The sequence below is a fragment of the Python bivittatus genome, unplaced genomic scaffold (genome assembly GCF_059951505.1).
Source record: "Python bivittatus isolate LINGU-HERP-01145 unplaced genomic scaffold, Pbiv_v1 ctg000480_np1212, whole genome shotgun sequence".
NCBI classification, from domain to species: Eukaryota; Metazoa; Chordata; class Lepidosauria; order Squamata; family Pythonidae; genus Python; species Python bivittatus.
In genome coordinates, this window is record NW_028277075.1 from 35,306,809 (window position 1) to 35,329,211 (window position 22,403).

Sequence of the window (22,403 nt, forward strand, 5' to 3'; positions counted from 1 at the left end):
AGTCTTGGAGATTAGCTCAGTTCCATGAAACTATATATTCATGTAGACCTCTCAGTCTCAGCAAGAGCCCTGGAATTCCACATATTAACCAAGCCCGATCCTGCTTTCAAGTCTAGATGAAGTGAAATGGCATTTTGCTGTAAAGCTTTGACAGCAAACGAGGAAAGGGCTCCAGAGGCTGCACAAAACCCCTCAAGGATGCATGGGACCCCCTCGGCCATGGTGGTTCATTGCCTGCAATATGTGGAGAGTTAAGTGACCCTATTGAACAATCTGACCAATCTTGCAGATCAACAGAAAAACATTAAAAAAATATTAAACTGATCTATCAGTGAATGTAGGAATAGGTTTCCAGTGAATGTGAAATTAAAAAGGGAAATAACTGCTTTGCTTCCATATGTTTTTATTAAGTGAAATTGACTTCATCTCAAACATATGCATTTGGAATGAGTGAGGATGCTATGCCTAACATGAGAGGGCAGCACAGGACAGTTGTTTTCCAGCATATAAATGCTGCAAGTTAACAACTAGGGTGTACACTTTTCAGTGCCGATTCAAACATCAGACTTCCAAACCAGATTAAAAATAAGAGGGTTGTGGCTGTTTTGAGACTCATAAGTAAATCAGTTGACTTCTTAACCACCAGCTGCTTTAAGGAATGGCAGAGAGGTGCTGTGTTCACATAAGGCCCAAAGCACTTCCTCTAAGTCAATGTTTCTCAAACCTGGCAGCTTTTAAGATGTATGAACTTCAACCCACAGAATCCCCCCCCCCGCCCCCCCAGCCTGGCTGGGGAATTCTGGAAGTTGAAATCCCCACATCTTAAAATGGCCAAGTTTGAGAACACACTGCTCTAAATAATTTTTTACACATTCCTATGAGTAAGATGAGGGGGCTGTGGTGAGAACATTAAAAAAAAGAAGACATCTCCTGGCATTAGTGTGGCCAGCAGGAAACCAATCTGTACCATACCTCGATGGCTAGAACACCAATGGCAAGAGCTCCTGCAAGATACACAGAGGTTTCAAGGGAGTTCAGGATCACAGTGTAGCAGCCCTAGGGAGAAAGACAGAAATCCATCTCGAAATAAATGTTCACGCAAAGTCAGTGCATTCACTTGCTAACCTCACAAACAGCTAGCGAAAGAACTTTCAAAATTGAGAGCACGTTAACAAAAATGATTAAATTATATACCACTCCAAACCAAGGGGACTCTGAGCAGCTTGTATTCTCTTCCTTCAGTAGGAAGATTGAAACAGGAAAGCAATAGAACAAAAGAGTAATTATTAATAACAAGTAACATTACAAAGAACATGATAAGCACTAAGGAACAATAAATATTCATATACAGCCCAAGACGGAGGTTCTCAGCAAATCCCAGCTCCCTTCTTGGGCAATCTTAGAAAGCCATGCTTTATAGCTTTCCTAAAACTCAACAGGATTGAGGCTGGTTATCTCAGGAGGGGAACTATTCCAGAGAAGAGGAGTTGCAACTGAGAAGGCTCAACTCCTTAGGCCCTGTGGAGGGCAGTCTCTGAGGGCCTGGAGCATGCCTGTCCTCCTCAGCCTTGTTGAACGGGCAGAAGCTATGGGGAGCAGAATTTGACAGTTTAGTTCTTGTTTAGTGTGGTCATCTCATCCTAGTTTAGCCTGATAGAGTCGAACAGTTAAACAGAGAGCCCAAGAAGGACAAGCACAACAGAGCCAGTACTCGGTTACAGATAAACTGATAGACAAATATATCGTATAATAAAGGGAGAGAGTTCTGAAAATGTTTGTCTTCCCCCCACACTCAGGTCAGGAAATGTAAGATTGGAGTTCTACATTTAATCAACTTGTTTTACAATCTGAAACACAGGTAGATCAGAAGACAGGCTGTAAAATCTCTATGATGCTTAAGTTTGTTCATGAGTGCTTTGCGGGTAGAAGCATTACTGCAAGATTCTTTGGTTCATTCTCCCCAGTTCTGCAGACATGCTCTATGCCTGTAGGTGCGTCACCCTTTTTGAATATCAGTTATCCATTTGCAAAATGTGATCATGCTAGATGATGTTTCTTGCAAATGTAAACACCATAAGAGATAGCTAAATTAATATCTTGTTCTATACTTGATCTTAGACAAGCCAAAACAGCAAATTCTGGTTTCTTTTCTGGTCATATAAATCTTTCCCCTTTTTTACTATCTTGTCCTATATGGTAGAAGAAGAGGAAGAGGAAGAGGAAGAAGAGTAATTCACCCAAAGAAAGGGTACAGTCTTCAATCATTTAGATAAAGAATCACATCAAGTCAGGAGTTTTTCACACCATACTTTTATCCCTCAGCCTAAATCATTGTATAAGTATTTTGGTCATCTTCTCACCTGTTGGTTCTGATAGATATCCTTTCCTTTCAGACACTCTTCTTTACTGATGAATGCTCCATCACGAGATTGGAGCTCCCGTCGGCAACAAGCTTCAGGGACAGCATGATGGGAATCCAGAAGAATGGAATGAGAGGCTGCCTCAAAATCTTCTGGACCATTGACACCACAGCAGCCAAACTAGCACATATGAAAGGTGATCAAAGGGTTAATATTTGTGGCAGAATTGGGGTGGTTTCTTGGAAATCTGAGAAGGACATGCAATAAGCAGCCACTCAAATAGGGCTTCTGAAAGTATAAACTGAGGATATAATTTGATACTTGATATAACATTCTATTCCCTCCTAAACATTGCAACTTTTATTTTTTTTAAAAAAAAGACAAGTATGTTTCTAGTCCTTATGGCTGTGAACCTAGGCTTCAACCTGTGAGCACAATGTATGTTGAAATCCTCAGTTATAAATAAGCAAATCGACAGAGTGTGCAAAATCTGGGATATTGGATCCACTTCCTATAGAACTGCTTGCTGTTTTCTGTGTTTATGAAACATAACACAATTGGCCAAAATCAGCAAATATGTTCAACACTGTTCAGTTTGCCTGATGCTCATTGGCTGCTATAATCTCAAAAAATATTTTTCAATATCATGACCTCTTTTGCACTAGTTATAATATGGTTTGCTTATTTCTGTCATTATATGAACCCATCCCTGATGGCTTTGTGTTAAGAATGAACCAGGTTACTGTGGCTTGTTCAAGAAAATGTAATATACAATAAAAATCCTGGCATAACATTACATATGGACTTGCATATGTTAAGACCCAACAGTTTCCCAGAAGTGTGACACAATTACAACAACAGCAATAACAACCTTCATTAGGACTTAATGAGAAATTTTCAGATTGTTGCCTTTGATCCTCTGGTAGTGCCAAATGAGATCAGTTCCATAAAATAAAGTGTAAGTTCCTCATTGGTAATATCTGCCTGAAAATTTACTAAATCAGTTAACAGCAGCAGCTAGAACAACTTAAATGTCAGAATTTAAACAGTCTGGGACAATTAAAAAAAACCAACAATCTTTGTTTTGCAGTGAACAGAGAACAAAATGGGCACCAGGAAAGCTACTTGGGAAAAGTCGTTCTTCCCTGCCTTTGACACACACATCCCACAGGGATTTGCTTTGTTCCTTCAATATTGGGCAGACTTGCTTCCACTTTTTTAATTTACTCTGGCATTTTCCTGTGGAAAAAGGTCTCCATCCTTAAGAAGTAGAGGAGGTGCATCAAACTCATACCTTGCAGATCCCCAACCTAGAGGAATGCAGCCCAGCCAATGGATGAATACAAACAGCTGGTCCTCCCTTTGTTTGCAGTGAAAGTCCTAAAAATGGTGGTCAGGAAAAGGATAGAAATTTGCAATTGTCACCTGCTCACCCTTTTTCCTCTGTCACTCTTTTATAATTAGAGCACTTGGCAACATGGGAAAGGCTTCTCTTTGGGCTACTCACACTTACCTGGAAGAAAGTCTCACCACTTAATGAAAATTATTTCTGAATACACAGATGCAAAATTGTGTTGTGACCCTGTAATCTTAAATACATTTCCAGAGAGAAAATCCTATTGAACCTAAATAGAAGCTTTTATACTATCAGGCCAGTGAGCCTTCTAACTCTTTTCCTCTTTTGCTTTTATTACCTATTCTGTCAAAATTAATTGTGTTTTCATTCTTTTGTGCAACTGCCAGCCACTGTTTTATTTAAAACGAGTAGCAATTTTGTTTGTCTTTGAGTCAATTCCTAGGAACCTCATGTCCATGTCTATGGTTTTTTTGGCAAAATTTCCTAAGTTGCTTGCCACTGATTTTCAAGGGTTTTCTTTTTTGGGTGGGGAAGATTTCTCAATCTAGTCTACAATCCTGGGGTTTCCTGGTGTTTTCCTACCATACAAGCATGAGCCAGTCCTGACTCTGCTTAATAATTAATGAACATTTCTTTTTAAAAAAAATCCATATCAGGATGCATTAAACAATCAAGTACTTACTGTGATCATGACTGAGTTCCAGGTGGAAGAAAAGACATCTGATTCATTGTTCCCCTGATAATGCTTTTTCAGCTCCTTGGTAAAAAACTCTCTGGTCAGCTGCAACAAAAACCACGCACAGAAGAGAGAATGAATGAATTCATGCCAGAACTTCAAAGCAGGGCTGCATTTCTACTCAGGGAAATAGAGCTCGAAAGCAAGATTTATAACACAGCTATGAGCACGTGATGGATTAAGCCTAGACGGTTTAGGTGCTCCATCGAATGGAGATGCATCCTTGAATTCAAAGCTAGGCAAAGGAAAAATATGACATGATAGCCCTTAGAATTTCCTTTGACATTTACTGGACACACTCCTTTCACAAACCACACCACTTTCCACACAATTTCACCCTTCCACAATTTCAGGTTCTGGCATCTCTAGGTGGATTCCTATCAGAAACCATGGAGATTCAGCAGCAGTCAATACTGAATGCAATGGCCCAATCTTAGGGCTGTTTCTCATATTCTGGGAAATTTTCCATTCCTTGTTGGATGAGACTGCCCTTCTATTTAGAGACCTTAATTCCCTTTTAAAAATAAAAAAATTAAAAGCTTGATGCATTTTCAGAGTTTTTTTTTAATAGAGATTAAAAATAGAGATTAAGACATTCTCTCTCTTTTTGCCTTAATCTCTATTTTTGCTATGATTTTAAATATAAGCCAATATACAAATTAAGAGTATATTCAATAAAGCATGCTGACCTTTTTATTCTCCACAGGAGAGGCCAATTTCAGAAGATGCTGACATTTTCATACAATTTTTCAAAATCATGCTTTTTGTAGACACAGAATAGACACAGGCAATTTTTCAGTCAAGTGGACCCTGTTTTCCTTCTGTGGCTCCTCTATGTGCCCCTCAAACATCTTCCTAAGAACTGTGAGACAACCAAGTAAATTTGAGGGGAAGATTGCAAGTAGGAGCAAAGGAAGAGGAAATTCCACTATAGGAGTAGACTTCCTTGGATACTGCTCATAGAAGCAAAGCTACAGAGCTGGAAGTAATGTGTTTATGGTTGATCTGCCCAAATGGTTACTGAATTTTTTTACCGACTGTCCTATAATTTCCTCTACAGTTATGAGGTTCATAAGTACACAATTACAATGTGAAAGTGTGGTGCTAGCATTTAAAAGATGTTACTAATTCCATCTGCAGGATCTATAAAAAAATGTCACCCATGAGTTGAGGATTGACTTCTGGTAATCATATGGACATGTCCATGTAGCTATTTTGGAAGCAATAGAGATGGTTTGCCACTGCCTTCTTCCAGGACATGGTCTTTGCTTCCTAGTCTACAGTCCTGTGATTTCAAGGTGATCTCCCATGCAAGCATTAATCACTCCCTTCTTTGCTTCACTTTTTCCAGATCAGCCAAGACTAGCTAAGTGCTGAGACCCCTCTTAATCACAATGGAAACATAACACATTTTAACAATCCACAGTGATAAAAGGAATGTACACTAACAGTTCAGAATTAACAAGTTCTCTCTAGTGCGAAGTTTTGTTTTGTTTTCCTGGAAACACACTGGGGGTCATTTTACTTTTTATATTGTTTGCCTTCAACTTTATTACTAAAATTAATGGCCCCTTCTGCAGACCTCACAGGATTTGCCAAGGACATATGAAAGCTACATCTTAAACAACTTCAACAAGAGCAGCTCTATCACCTCTAAACGGAAATGCTTATTAGTCAGACTGGACAAGAATATTCCCTGGGGAAATAAGTCGGCTCCATCAGGGACCTTGGGGTTAGGAGGTGGCCATACATACACACAAGCATTGTGTTTTCCTTTCCTTCTTTTGCATAATTTACAGAGCCTGGACTCCCATCCTGTGGAGGCAGCCACCCAGATATTTTATTGATGCTTGTCTGTTTCCTAAGTGCAGACTTTGAAACTAATATTACAGTTGGTAAGAGTCCCAATTGGCTTCCTTTGACCAGTTCTAAACAAAAGAGCTATTTGAATATAAAGTGAAACCTTTATTTTGACAGGCATGATCCCAAAGGAAAAGTTGGAGGACCGTATGTGTGATTTTTATGAGATCTGATCTAAAACAAAGCCCAACGCTGGGACTGTATTTATTTGCCAGAAAAATACTCCATTCCTTTTCACTAGTAGAACATTTAAATTTGCTCCAAATATTTTACAAAGAACGATAATAGATTTAATAGCCAGTTCAAAAGACTCAATAAAAACAAAGCAGTAAAAATATGTAGTACTGTTTAACAATTGTTTTTCTTCTTTTTAGAAGCTGGAGTTAGGCTAAGAAGGTTTTTGTTCGCTGTTTTGTCAATGCACAAAGCACTTGGATTCACTACAGCAAGTGATTTTACTTAAGCTTTGGCTAATAATGACAGTGATTGGAAAGTTATCCAGATAGTTGACAGAATAGTTTCTCAGCATCCTCTTTTCCTACTGAGGAGATTCCTGTGTTTCTAGGTAGAAAGGCAGAATGCATCCTCCTCCTCCAAGATGCTGAGGATAATGAAATAACAGGGAGGGTTCAATTGGCAGTGGGGAAAAAAAATAGCATGAATCCAACCAAGCAGAGGTAAAACAAACAAACAAAAAACAAACCCCATTTTTATGCTGTGTTGATGCTGGTGGCAAACTTCTGTACCCACACTGTTGTCCAGCGGAGCTTTATTGAGCAGCAAGGCTTTCTTCCATTGATCGATGAGTTACTGGCAGTTTATTGGGACATTTTTGCTGTATCTTTATCCAGGTGCAACATGGACAAGATTGTTAGCATAACTGAGAGTATGAGACTAACCATGATTGTTTGTTCTTGTCAATCAATCAATCTTTTATTACAGTCACAGATCAGAATTACAAATAAAAATGCATTAAAAATGAAATAAAACAAAACTTGATAATATATTACAGTTAATGGTGGGATCATCAGTGGGCAATCAAAGTCAGCCTAATTTTACAGACAGTGTAAGAAAATTAAGCTACGTTCAAAGACACTGAATCATATTGATCAGATAGCAACAACTGTATATTAAAAAGATCAGAATTTCCTGGGTTTTTTACCAAATAGGGAGTTATAAAATGGGTCTGTGAGTCCTTATAGAAGGAACAGTATAGCAGGACATGAGCTGTAGTTTCAATAGCCCCTTTTCCGTAGGGGCACAATCTCAGCTTATATGGAACTTTCTTGTATTGGCCCTCCAAAACTGCTGTGGGAAGAGCATTGCTATGTTAGTGCCCTTTGGAATTTGGAGATAGTTATATAATGTAAGTATCTCGCTGGTTTATATAAAAAAAGGGCTTGACTGGTCAAAAAAACATTCTTAGATAGAGCACGCTGTCCTGTTGGACTTCCAGATCTTTGATACATTGTTCAAATGCACTAAGTGTATGCTCATAGCCCATAATTAGGAACATCTCCCTGGAGAAGCCAAGATGTTGAAGGTTTTGAGAAATAGTCCTAAGCCATACTGATATTTATAATTGTCCACAATAAGGAAAGAACTCAAACCTGTGGGAAAGAACAGTAATTTCAGCCAACATGCTATAAGATCTTGTCCATCCTGCCTCATGCAAATGTTTGCATCAGGTCCAGCATTTAAGAACATTGGCTACCTTAAGGAGGCTGCTAAAAGACCTCTTCTAAACAAACGGATCTCACAATGTTTTTAATGTAAGTTAGTGTGTTTGTCTTGTGTTTGCTTTACTTTTTTAGTCTAAGCTTCTTTATTAAAAATATGCAGTACATTTCAGTTAAGAAACATGATCCCAGTTATCAGCACAGAATACTCATTTGTTCATTGCTTCTCTCATTTCTAAAGAATCTGAAGCTTCCTCTGTTTGAGGCATAATTGTATTTGCCTTCTATTGCAATACTTGCCTCTATGAATACTTGCCTTTTATTGCAGTCTCATTGCTCTTACAACCATGGGTGATTTTTCTATTTACCCAGTCAGAAGTGTTCCTACTTATATGGTGGAAGCATGGAGCCCAAATTTAGGAGTCAGGAGCCAGCATGTTGAATAACATTGACCAAGCTGAAATCTGTCATTAGTTGGTAATTTTTTAAACAAGTAATCACAAATGAAGTATCTGGGCTAATAGCTGACAACATATTATTTGGGGCACAAATATAAAATGGGTGAAACTATTATTCAAAGGGGGCAGAGCCCTGCTACTCATCAACAGGATGAGGATATTCTCAGTTTTTTTATAGGTTTCTCTGTTGCTGCCTCTTTTTTATTAATCAGATTAAGCCTGCTTGAGGACCTACACTACAGTTGTGTGGGTCTCAAACTAGTGAGTAATCATACCCCAACTTTTTGGAAATTATATGATGCATAGGATCTTGAGGAATTCAGTTGCCTCTGATCTGTTGTATCAATCTGACTTCAAATCTAGATTTGGGATTGACACATCTTTGGTCTTTTTGCTAGAAAGTGGGCAATCTTGTTTCTGCTGGAGCTCTCAAGATCATACTATCCTTCTGGACCACCTGGCAGATATAAGATTAGGAAATTAGGGAGAATAAATACAAAAGAAGTTTCATTATTAAGTGGGCTGTAAATAAAATGAATGGATGAATTAATATATAAGTCCCATTTTCGAATTGTTCCATTTGCTGGTTTCCAGTTGGTGGTATTGGGAAACTCCTGTTGACAGCTTAGGCTATGCCTCCCACATCTAGTTATAACCATGGAAGAACCATCATCAGACAACATCAGCACTGTTGCTATTATGCAGATGACATAAAACTCTCATTTCATTTTTCATATGAGAGTTGCCTCAGTGATTGCATTAAAAAATTGGGTGCGGTGAACATCTTATCCTGTAAAATAAAGTTGGCTCTCCCTCTTACTGTTTTTCATCAAATACTGATAATCATTTTATTCCAGCAGGAATTTTTATTCCAATGTTCCTGTGCTTTGGCTCTTACTACTGGCCCTGTCTCCTTCAGCTGATTGCTTTATGTTATTCTTTTTAAAAAGGAATGGCAATTTTAAAATATTATAAGTTTTAGTGAATGGTGTCCTTGCACCAGAAGCATGAGATAACTTAAATAAATATATATACACTGAATCAGTGGAATATTGCTTTTTGACACAGCAATATTCCTGATCCTCATTTTGGAAAGGTACTATGGATATACAGAAGCCAAGGGCCAGCTGAACCAGAGAGAATCCATGTTTCAGCATGGTAGGCTTGCCCAGCAAATGACCTTTTCTAGTAATCATGATGAATAATGAGCTTATGAATTGTATCATAAATTACACAAGTCTACCTACAGTCCATCTGAACACACAGTTGCATGGAACTGCAACAGCCTGCTAGGGTGCCTAAAACAATGATGTGCCAAAGATCAGGTGAAGAACACAGTCAATTGATGGATAAAAGTACCAAGAATCAAGACATTAACTTCTGTGACCAAAAACTGTACAAGAACAGCTAGTTTCCTCCCAAAATTGTCTTCGAAAATTGTAACAGTATTCCATGAAAAGATTGATGAAAACCAGCTGGATAGAATCCAACACTTTAGGCTATAAAATAGAAAACCAAGAGGATCTCTGTGTATAAACTGGGAGAAGTGTGTAAGGGTATGCATGTAGTGTGTAAGAGCTTCTCCATTCTATAGTTTCCTAGTTTGTTTTCTACTTTTCCCTTGCTACTTCCTTCACTATCTTTTCCACATTGGCAAATGTATCTGGAATCAAGGAGCTACAAGGCAATTCTTGGTAACTATCTGATTACTAATTTAAATAACCTCTCTGCTTACATTAATAGGGAAACCTGTGTCGATTAGCAATGTGTACCTCTAATTAGTTGTGCTAGAGCTCAGAAATATATTCAAGGGACAACTGTTTTCAAGCTTTGATTCAATAAACCTATGCAATTGTTGTACTGTGTACTGTCGTCATCTATGGAGATTGTGCCACCAGGAACAAAGATCCTAAGAGGGAAGGAAATACATTCTCTATTCGTGTATATTTGCATGTATCCATTTGCCACCCAGATCTGATGACACACTTAGAGTTAGAGAACACTGACCAGAGAATGCCACTCACAACTGACCACCTGCCTCTAACAAGTGCTGCATGGTAGAGAAAGTCACACCCCCTTCTGGGACATGGCAGGTCACATGGGGGTTTGAGCAGGAAAAAGCTATTGTCAGATATAACCTTGAAAGGAGACTAAGCTGATTTGGTTTGCACTAATATTTTGCATTTTATTTCCTCACATTTTATTATGACAGAGATAGGATTGTTTTAACAGAGAATTGAAATAACTGTCCTGGCCTTTAGGCAAAGTAAAGAAGACCAAACTGAAAAGAAATCAGAACAGCTCAAAGCAGAGATTATAGCTTTAAATTACTTGGATGATCATAACCAGGAAAAAAGGAATCTAGATTCAGGTATAGTCCTACAGATATTGTTTCCCCATGAAGGCAGCACTAAGTTGGAGGAATCAACTATTTTTCTGCTAAGCAATTATCACAAGCTTTTGTATAGTAGTGAGAAGGATCTTGCAGCCATCTAAGACTACCCACGTAAGGAAGAGGTTTTTCCCCCAGAAGGATCCAGTATGATTTAGACTTAGTAGAAATGGATCTTTTAACTTTTTGTATCAGAAATTCCATTTATTTTAATGTTATTCTTAATGACATATCAGGGTGATATATGCCATACCTTAGACACCCCTTATTGGAATTCCCATAACTTATTTTCGAGATAGATAGTTAAATAGCTAGATAACATATTATTTAAATTATTTTAAATGTTTAAATTGGTTGCCATTTTCTTCTAAACACTTCCTTACTTGTTTGATGGATGATCTTTGAACATTCTTAAGTAAAGTAAAATTCTCTCTCTCTCTCTCTCCCCCCCATGAAAAAAACACATTGGCCTATGGGGCATGATTTTGGTACACCCTGTATATAGCCTACCAGAAAGAAATATAATTCATTTTGAGCCTGGGAATCTATTTCAATATATATTTCACAACCAAGTTTTCAATGTAGTCACAACGTTGTCCTCTTTCATTAAAAACAAAACAAAACTTTTGCTCAGAGAGATCAGCTTTCTCCAGTTTGGTGTCCTCCAGAGACAACTCACAGAATGTCCAGCTACCCTGATATTGGGAAGACTGGCTGAAAAGGTGGTGAGTTGTAGCCCCCTTGGAAATCAGAGGCTCGGGAAAGCTATGTTAAATCATGAATCCTTGATGAGATACACATTATATCCTGTTAGAATGATGAGTGCCTCACTCATGGAATTCCAACCTGTTCTCTTCCCATTACTTTCCTTTTAAGAATTTGATTTGTCTGAGATAGTTTTGTTAATTATGTTTCCTAATTGTGTACTGTACTTTCAATTGCACAACACTGCTAGGGGCCCACTTAAGTGGCAGCACCTGAATACCTTGCCTGAGCTTGAAAAGCAAATCAGGGTTGAACTTAATTAGTATTTGAATGGGATACCACTAGAACATTCCCAGAATGTAAGGTAGATTGGGAAGTCAAAATAACATCCTGGAAGAATGAAAACCACCTCCATGCTATTGCCAAGAACACAACATGGACATATCCATGGGGTCTCCAGGTGTTGAGCTTGAGTCATTGGAGACTTTATCTCTATACTGCTAGGAAGGAGGTACATGCTACTTATATACAATAATCAGGGAAAATCAAGCCAGAGGGTTTTTCTATTAAGCACTGTGAAGTTGACTAGAAGGATAAAGATAAGATACTTCAACCTGAGCATGTTTGCAAGTGCAAAATTAGTTTTCTTTTGTTTTGCTTTGAAAAAAGAACTGAATATACACAGCAGCGACTGGAGTATGAAACTGCAGCAGTCCCAACCAGTAGGTCACAAGTAGTGCTGTAGCACTCAAGCATCCAAGTTGCCTTCTAAGCCTCGTAGATATTGTTGCTGCTTGTCCTGTGCCTACAGAGCAGCAATTGCATTTTGAAAAATGATCACCATGACAGGGTTTTGCACATGGAAGAAACACCAGTGTAGCTCCTGTTGTTGAATCCCATTCCTCTTAACCGTGCTCCACTTGAAGTTTTCCATTTTGTTTCACTTTCCTGCTGTGTTCCTGTACTCCACTGCTTCAATTATTTGAAACAGAGTCTCTGCTTGCCTGCTCCGCTGACTCATTTGAAATCTCAGCAGAGCATATCTCTCTCCTTCCTTGTTTGGATCCTTAATCTCTTCTTTCCCCTCTACTATTAATTATTCAACTCTAACTATATTATTTATATTATTTAACCCATGTAGTGTTGCAAGTGCTTTGGCTGCAGTATGTTGTACAAGATGAGATTGTCCTGCACCGTAAGACAAGGAAAATTGTGTTTATCAATTATTTCTGTCTCAGAGGGAGATGGGCTATGCAGAGAGGAGCATTAACCATAATAACACCTCACATGCCAAGCTAGGAAGCCATAAGAACAGGCTGAGAAAATGCATCAACAGAAAACAATGCAGTATTCAAATAAATAATTTCTCTACTTATCTGAGTATTTTAATGTTCTTTAAAGCAGATCTATTATTTCAAAGCACAATTAATATCTTCCTTTTCTAGTGCTACCACCATATTTTGATCTGGCTACTTCAATCATGGTGGACAAGATAATCACTCCAAATTAAGCCAAAATTTGGCAGACTTCAGCAGCAACCACTGTTCAATTTCATACACTTTCACAGGAAAATCTGACTATCTCCCAAATTATTTTAAAAAATCAAATAGAAAAAGCCCCAAACCACATGAAATCTCATGTGAGAACCCAGAGATCCCACTTTTGTGAGATTTGGGCCATTAAAAAAATAATTAAAGCTTAATATTTGGAGGTACTCAAGAGCTCTCTAGCTGTGGTGTTCACACCATGCCTATCATCCTTTTCAATGTCACAAGAGCCTGGTTTTGACCATAATCCAAGGAAATGTTTTATATGATATAGGGATACTGAAGTGCTAATTAGGAGCTGACCACTCCAATCATCTCATCTCCATTCAATTTAATCAAGCATTGTGCCCCAGAATTTTATCACTATAGTTACCATTCTTCCCTGTTCCAGATTTTATGAATAAGTGCTTTGACACAGTTCTACAATATACCCACGCACAGTGTTTGTTGTTCATTATTCTAAAGTGAACTGACAATGTAAAGGGGAAATGAAGATTAGAAAAACCAGTGAATGCTCAAAAAATCCTTCACCCCTTTCTTTGTATGAATAGAAGCTTCAGCCTTCATTTATTCCTCTATTATGTCAAAAACTAAAAAGTTGCTAATTATGGCAACTGAGTTTGTAAACAGGCGTTGGACTGCTATTTATTTTAGGTCATTGTTATTTCAAAATGACTTTTTATTTAAAAAGAAATCAAGCATCATAGTTGGTAAGAACTGAAGTAAGCCATTCTAAATTAATCCAAAAGGTCATCTCATCTAGCATTTGGACTAGAAAAACCACAAAGCTACTAAATTCCAGATTTTGATTTTAAAATCCCAGGTACATTCATTCCTCATGAATTCAATTAAACTTAAGCTATGCTGAATGCTGCCCTGGATTAACCATTAAGCAAGATAAGCGTGTGCTTAGAGCACCAAGGGAAAGGGGGGACCACAGAGCTTTTTCCCCAAGCTATCATGCCCTTAACTCTTTCACTGCCACACTTGACTTGAGTCATTATTTTTGTAATTGTCCTTATCTGCTGTGCTCAACTTTAATCTGCGCTGTTAAAAAAAACAAAAAACTTTTTCTTTGGCATGGTAACTAAACTTTAAAAATTTGGATTGAAGATATCACCAGATATTGTATTTGTTTCTGTCTCGTGGCATGATCGTTTCAATTCCACTGAGGGGCACCATTGTTGGGGTGCATTTAACACCCGCTGGCCTTAATCTGGACGCAACAGATTAAAATCCCAGTAGAAGGCCAGGACAAGCCACTTTCATACTCTTGCCTGGAAAAGTCAGTCAGTCAGGAGTCAGTCTTAGTTTGACTGTTTTTAAGTGAGTTGCTTTTAAAGATGCATTAATGAGGAGTGTTACAGTCATTTAATATGTTCAGTTGTATTATATATAATTACAATAAATAAATAAACCTACAACAAAATGGCACAGCAGCTTTTTCAACCCGGTATCTTTCATATACTGTATGTTGGAGAATCACTCTTAAAATTCCCAAGTGGAAACAGTAATTAAATACAACTAGTATCAGACTGGGAAAGCTATGCCCTGCCATTACAATAATCTGCTAAATTAAAAATCCTATTCAACTCTGTACAAACTGGGATTTAAGTTGTGGAGAAAGAACTGCTTCCACACAAGCCTACCAAGTAGTATGACTATTTTCAGACCCCCTTCACCAAATTCTCCCATCAATGGAAAGGAAATAATCTTGGCTGTAAGTATTTCTGCTCCTGTGAAGACTCATTATACAAGTCATTCCCTAGAGGATTCACTCTGCAACCATTTTAATGTCCTCTTGCATTCTTTTTATTTTCTTAAGACTTAATATTCCTCTGCCTAGTCACAACTATCAAATCTACACAAGATTTAGAAATGGTGTCATGGCTACCCCACTTGTAATTTGTGTTGTTAAAGTATTCAAACCAACTAGACCTTCCAGCCCGGAAGACCCACACCAGCCAACTAGACCTTTCTTTGCAATGCAAACTACAGCTGTTAGGATCCTTGAACCAGATTCTGTGCCCAACCCCACACATATAACAGCATATATTTATCTTGTAATAAAGGGCAGAGCTATTTTGCTACCATCAAGAGTGATCGTTACTTCATTTATTATTTATTTGGCTGGTTGGTTCTCCTGTCCACATATTGCAACAAACTCAACACTGCTTTCTTTGAAGTTGGCTGTTACCACAGGAATGCATCTCCCAACCCTGCCCCCATCCACTGATTTGTGTGCATGTGTGACTATCTGTGTGTGTATCTGGGTTGGCCATATTCAAAGATATAATTTGACAAATTATACGTGTGGTTTTCTCTTGCTCTGTGTGAGGTCTTCCACTTGCCTCTCCTAAAGGAATGTCCCTCCTTCAGAAAACAGAGAGACATATTGACCAGACCATAACAGATTTGCCCAGGAAGTGATCACTATTTATAGAGCAGTCACTGTCACTGTAGTCTTGCTTCTTTCCTTGCCTCTATTGTTTGGAAAGGGAAAGCCTTTAAACTGTTTACAAAGCATTGTTCTTTTCCTTCTTTTCAACTGTGGGACTATCATCTGACTTCTCCTCTTTTAATCCTTGGAAAGATAGGGCTATTTTGACATTGGTTCCGTACTTCTTCCTTCTTTCTTTAAGATCTCTATTAAAATTTGGAAATGAAGCCTCTTTGGGACAAATAAAATTCATATAAAATTCTTATACAAGAATATGGATAATTTCCCATTTTATTTTTGCATCGAGCACATTCCCAGTCAATCCTTGCATCCAGAACCAAGCAAAGACACCTGTTACTCAATTTAGTTAGCAAAAATACCTTGATGTCTATGATGAAACATCAACAATAGCAAAACAGGATATAGGGAAGGCAACAGACAAACACACACACACACACACACACAGAGAGAGAGAGAGAGAGAGAGAGAGAGAGATGAAGGGGCAACGAGTTTAATATTCTCAGAACTTTTAGAGCCACTGGAAATAAAACTGTGGTTAATTAGTACAGGCAGTCTCAAAAACCAAAATAGCCCTTGGTTATTCCAGCTTTAACCTTTTCATGTATATAACAGCAGCAGAATAGGGATGGAAAGTAGGACACCAGGTGTTCTCTCCTCTATTCTGCACTATAAAGGGAACAATTTGGTGCATGGGAGTGATATGTTCTGCTCAGTGTCTGTCCATGGGCTCTGTTTTACCCATTCCCTTCTAAGTTACTATCTCCTAGTTTGCTGTTGCCTACTTTAGTTTTTTCTGCTACTGGCAAATGGTTGGTAATTTAAATGTGTCTTTTTTGAAACATGGTCAACTACCCAATACTAAAATTCTAGATTTGTCCTGGGAATAGCCCAAATCAATGCAACACTTAATAGAAAATTGGATAAATATATAGCTGCAAATCCAACTGCCATAGTAGATGAAGAAGAAAAGTAATAAATGCACCAGGTCAGACACAGGTCTCCTAAAGTGGTTTTGCAACACAGAAAAAGCTAAAACAAATATTCAGCTGGGACTTTTTCTCCCACTTGGTCCTACAGGACAAGCAGCTAAAAGCCAACCGGGCATCATTTGATAATGTAGCCTAAATGGCTATACACCATTGCCTTACTCTTGAGAAATGAGCATGCCTCAGATATTTTGTCCATAACTCTTATTTCTTTTCGTTCCCAATGATTCTCACACTCGCAGTCTTTTTTTTTTAATCCCATCAAATATTCTATTGTGCAAGTACCTTCTTTATATTTGGTTAGCACTACAAAGTAATCTGCACAACTGTGAGAATCTGAAAAAGGGGAAAGCACAGACATAACAGACTGTATTCATTGCTTCCTTGTATTTCAGAAGTACAGATACTATGTCCGAACAATGATTATAAAGAAAAAAAATCAACAATTTCAACATTTTTCTCTCTCTTTTTGAACAGGACAAAGAAAATCCAGTAACAAAAACTTGAAATATTTTTGTCCAACAACATTTGCCATCAGATGCCACTGTAATTATATAATGTTTTCAGTATGGATGCTACTGAACAGACAAACATTACAGAGCAAAATAAGCAGATTAAATTGATTTGTCACACTTACAAAGAAACTCAGGGGGATGGGATAAACTTTTAATTCTTTTTTCTGTATCAAATCATTTCTCAGAGCAAATAAACAGTGATTAAATAAGCCCAAATAGAGGAATCATCAAATATAAAGCTCTGCTAGATTTGCAATGACAGGCAGAATGGAGGGAAGGACAGCATTTTATTCATTCATTTGTATTTTTAAACATCTGTCTATCATTTTCATTATTACCAACATCTCATGCAGATATATTACTTTCTCTTTTCTTTCTTTGGTAAGTTATCTCTCAATGAAACTATGTACGCTAGCTTCAGGGTTGATATGCTGTACATTTCTTCTTATGTCAGGAATGTATCTGGAAATTTAGACTCCACCAACATCAGAGCTCTGATAGAGAAGCAACAATCTCAACAGGTCTCCAGATCTACAAAGAGGTCATCTAAGGACCCTAACGTCCACTTCCAAGGTTGGATCTCTCTGCCTTCACTTGGGAAAATCTAACTTATCATATGGCCCTTCGAATGCTCTCCTAGAGATCATAGAATTGTACCCTTAAACTCTCAAACCACTACTTTAATCCCTAAACTCTGAAAATAAAACTAATTCAGTTTTAAAGATGAACTTTTCCTGAAAAGCAGGCTCTGTCTTCTACCCATAAAGCATCTATGTGTGACACAAGCTGTGTTTGTTTACTTTCAATAGGTGGCTTCAAATTGCTTAGACTAAGTGGGAATGATTTAGTATCTTAAACAAATGGCTGCTCATCAGATTTATAAACTAGAAGTCTAACTGAACTGCATATTCCTAAAGAACATCCCATCATCGTCATACTCACATTTTCTCTAAAGATAAATGCCAAGATTGCAGCTGAGAGTTCTGCCAGGAAGATTAGCAAAATAAACATGAAGAACTGAAAGAGGAAAAACAAAGAAAGGCACATTATTGTTTATCTAGAGTGAACATCTGCCTCAACATTTCATAAAATAATAGTAAGAATAGGTCAAACTGACTAAGGCATGTTTAGAAATTGACAGCTACAGCAGAACAAATTTACCAAATCCTTAGCTTAAGAAAACTACTAGAAACATGCCAAATCCCCAGAATTAGGGGATTGTTTGATGAACTATTAAAGTTGTTATCATCTGGGATATATGCTACTTCTCACCCATCATGTTTACTTTACTATTCACAACTGATTATTCCACTGCCACTATGATTGATCATTTGGATTTATGAAGATCACAGCCAACAATACTTCTGGGCCACCTGACAGACTTCTCGCCTTCTCTGCATCACATGCAATTATTTGATAAGTATATGCCAGCCTTTTGTAAGTATCTAGTGCCTTTCAGATTGTTGGGACTATAACACCCAGAATTCTGCAGCCAACCCAACTTTCACAGGGCAAGCATCTCCACTGTTTTAAGAATCACATTAAAGATGTGCTGCTTTAATGGTTTGATTCATTACAGCAGCAACATCATTTTTTCAGGCTCAAAGAGAAACCTGGAAAAAGACAGGCATAAAAAAAGAAGACCAGGCACTGAAGCAAAAAAAAAAAAAAGGAGGAAGAGAAGGAGGAATCCCAAGTGCTAGTAATGAGGTTTTTCTTTGGCCCAAAGTCTGTCAGAAAATGTATTCCCTTTCCAAGGGCATGCGAAAAAAGAAACAGTACAAAAAAGATATTAAAATACAAGTTACTGTGTGCCACTCATAAGCTCACCTGCCACTGCTAGAAGTAAAGTCAAAATCAATGCCAGGCCAGCCTATTTTGTACAAGGAATGGAAGGGAACATCTCCTGCTTTACAAGTCTGCAAAATAGCTTAGCTAAGGACCTACAAGCAACACTTTAGGTTGTACTGTTGTGTAATTTCTGCATGACAATTGAGAGAGGGGGATTATAGAAATCAGAGGTGTCAAAGGAATGGGGTCATATGAAAAAAGCAGCACTATGAAGTAAGTTCAGTGTCTTTTGTAGTGTTTGATGATGAAGTAAGGTTCAAAGTGCTGATAATGACCTATAAAGCTCTACATGGCATGAGGGACCACCTCTCCCTGGTTACATCTACCTGTCCCATCAGGGCTGGCAGGAGAGCATGTTATAGGTCCTGTGTACTAAGGAATGCCATCTGGTGGGACCCAGGAGGAGAGGCTTTTCTGCCACAGCACCTGCCCTTTGGAATATCATTCCCACCCCCAACCCCACAAGTTAGACTGGCCCCAACCTTGCTGGCCTTTCAGAAGAGTTTCAAGACATGGCTATGTCATTATGGTTGGAGATCCAGTGGTGGTATGGAAATGGTTAGCTGGCTGTATTGTTAGTCAATTTATGGATTGTACTCTCCTGCAAATTAAGTTTTAACTGTTTTAATAGGTTTTTAATGGTTTTCATTTTGGCTGTTTACTTGTAATTATTTACTGTTAAACTGTTTTCTGTTTTTAAGTCTGTGAGCTGCCCAAAGTCACATATGTGAGATGGGAAGCTGTGTAAATTAAATGAATGAATAACCAAACATCCAAAAAGAGTGAAACTTGAGGTGCAATGGCACAACGGTCCTTTTATCATTTTGATGAAAACTTCAGGTCCTGAGGACGGGTATTTGTCTGAAATACATGGCAGGCTTCATCCCTATGGGAGGTTGGAAAAAAAGATTACAAACACTTTCCTTATAAACAAAAATCAGCAACAAACTTTTAAAGATCCTTGTATAACTTGCCTTTAACTTTGTTCAAAAATTAAAAACACTACAACAAATTAGGAATCTGAATATTTGGACTCAGCCTCAGATGAATTAAGCAGCCTTTGAAATCTTCCGGCTGAGTATGTATATGTGCGTGTGTGTGTGTATGTACGTATGTACGTATGTATGTATGTATTTAATCAAATTGCTGACTGGAATCTAAGCTGAGTTTTGTGGTCAGTGGACCTGTCAACTTTGGATCTATTGAATGTTCACCAAATCGTTCCCACATTTTTGTGGTTAACTGGGGATGCCCTATCATCCCACTTTTGATATACATATTTTCTGGCACAGATTTTTTTTGTCTAGTCATTTAAGTAAGTTATTTTTTTAGATGCATGTTTGCACTTGTAAATCTGAATAGAACTGCCTTAAATATGAGGTGGAGCAAACAGCATTACTTGGCTTTTTTATTTCTTTCTCACTGTTGCAGATGGAATAAATTGGATTTTTTATCAAGAGCACACTAGGATTGGTATCTTCTTACCAATGAAATTGTTTCATAGATTTGCAGAGTTCATAGACACAATGGAATGCATTGCATTATCAGGGAGTTTAAAATACCCTTAGGTTATTCCATGGGCTACCTTGCAGTTTTATTTTTAAAACTGCTAGACAAGCTTTAGGTGCTATGAAGGGCAGGATATATTTCATTCAGCTGCAACATTTTTTACAAAAACCTAACATGGGAAATAATCTCTACACAGAAAGAAATTTAAGAACTTCCCTTGGGGTGCATGTTTCTCTTATCTCTCAGCTGTGCTGTACACTTTCCTTGAATTTATACTTGACTTGAAAGCTTCAGGCATTTATTATGTATCACTGAGAAATCTCTCCTGGGAAGCCTCTAATTCATCTATATTTGAAAACTTTGTAGGAGGACTTGGATTTTAATTAGTCCATGAAAATAACACCTTTCCCCTAATTAAGACAGAGATAACAACCACTCCATCAAAACTCTTGCCAAGTCCTTTTTTTTTTTCATGGCCCATATACTTAATCATTTCCCAGCATCAGTTCTTTGTTACAAGAGCATTTTTTTCCTGGAAGAAAATGCTATTTTGCTTGCCCTTATTTCTAGACAAGCCCTGTTATATAACACCTTCCCCATCCTGCATATTTAAGATGAAATTAGGCACAAATAACCAAATGAATGAAAAGTTCAGTTTTTACAGGAATACCCAACCTTTTGGGTGGAGGGCATGCAGCTCATGTAGAACTTTAATAAAATATCATGGTATTTTGCCTATGCCAAATTGCCAGTGTGGATATATCTGTGTTTGTTATGTCCACAAAATACAAACACAGAAGCAAACTGAGACGCTAAGAGACAAGTTAACAAAATAAACTGAGCGGCAATCTTCACATGCCTAACCTATGCAGTCAACTTCAGGAGGCCTGCCTGATATGTCATGGCTCTACCTTGGCCCACCAGCTAAATCAAAATTTGACACCCACTGAACTGGACAGGAAATGCAGTACATTCCCTCAAACAAAGCTAAAGTGAGGAGACTTTTTAAAAAATATTTTGTTTATTAAAAGTTTTAAAAAGAAGATAAAAACTAACACCAACTAATACAAAATAGAGAGAACGAAGAAAAAAAGACAGGAAGAAAAAAGCAAAAGCAAAAGTGCAGTAAAAAAGAATAGAAAGAAATAGAAGACGCTTCCGATTTTCTCTGCACCAAATATAATTACAAAATTATCTCTTCTTCTATGATTACAAAAAAAGCTCACATTTTTCTATTATCCTTTTTTTCCCCCCTAATCGTCAAAACCAATGTAATAAGTGCATTTTTTTTTTCTGTTTCATGCAAAGAGTCTCTAAAGGGTTGCCAGTCAGCCGTAAATGCAGCTATTGTCTTTTCTTTAATTAGGGGGATTAATTTAGCCAACTCTGCAAGCACCATCATCTTCACCAACAATCCTCCATTGTGGGTAGTGCCGAACCTTTCCATTTCTGAGCATGTAATAGTCTTGTTGCAGTTGCCATATATAAAAACAAAGTTCCATGGCTTTTTTCTAGTTGCCTGCCCATTAATCCCAAAAGAAAATCTCTGCTTTCAGTTGTACTTTAACCTTTAAAAATCTTCTGAATTAATGCCTGTATTTGTATCCAATTTATTTTGGGGGGGGGGCTTTTTACACATCCACCAAATATGATAAAATGTCCCTTCATGTTGTTCACATTTCCAGCAAAGATTCAAAATGCCTTTATACATTCTCAACAATTTCTCTGGTGACAAATACCAATGATACATCATTTTATAAAAATTTTCTTTAAGGCTAGAGCATAATGTAAATTTCAGTCCTTTCAACCACATATTTCCCCATTGATCCATTTGTATATTACAGCCAAAATTTTTAGCCCATTTTATCATACATTCTTTCACTTGTTCTTCCTCTGTCTGATATGTTAGCAAAAGTTTATACATTTTAGTAGCAATATGTTCTAAAGTGAGAAGAGCTGAAGCCCTCTCACGATCTTCCTTGGCACC

General features: G+C 37.7%; 1 protein-coding gene across 6 annotated transcripts in view; it reads right to left on the reverse strand.

Moving 5' to 3' along the window:
* Positions 1-22,403, reverse strand: part of TSPAN18 (tetraspanin 18) — a 167,782-nt gene that overhangs the window by 4,029 nt on the left and 141,350 nt on the right. For all 6 annotated transcript variants that reach the window (XM_088145748.1, XM_088145749.1, XM_088145750.1 and 3 more), the window contains 4 exons: positions 17,999-18,073; positions 4,400-4,498; positions 2,361-2,540; positions 973-1,056 (listed from right to left, as the gene is read on the reverse strand). In XM_088145748.1, coding sequence (XP_088001874.1) covers positions 973-1,056; positions 2,361-2,540; positions 4,400-4,498; positions 17,999-18,073 — 438 coding nt within the window. The remainder of the gene's footprint in view (positions 1-972; positions 1,057-2,360; positions 2,541-4,399; positions 4,499-17,998; positions 18,074-22,403) is intronic.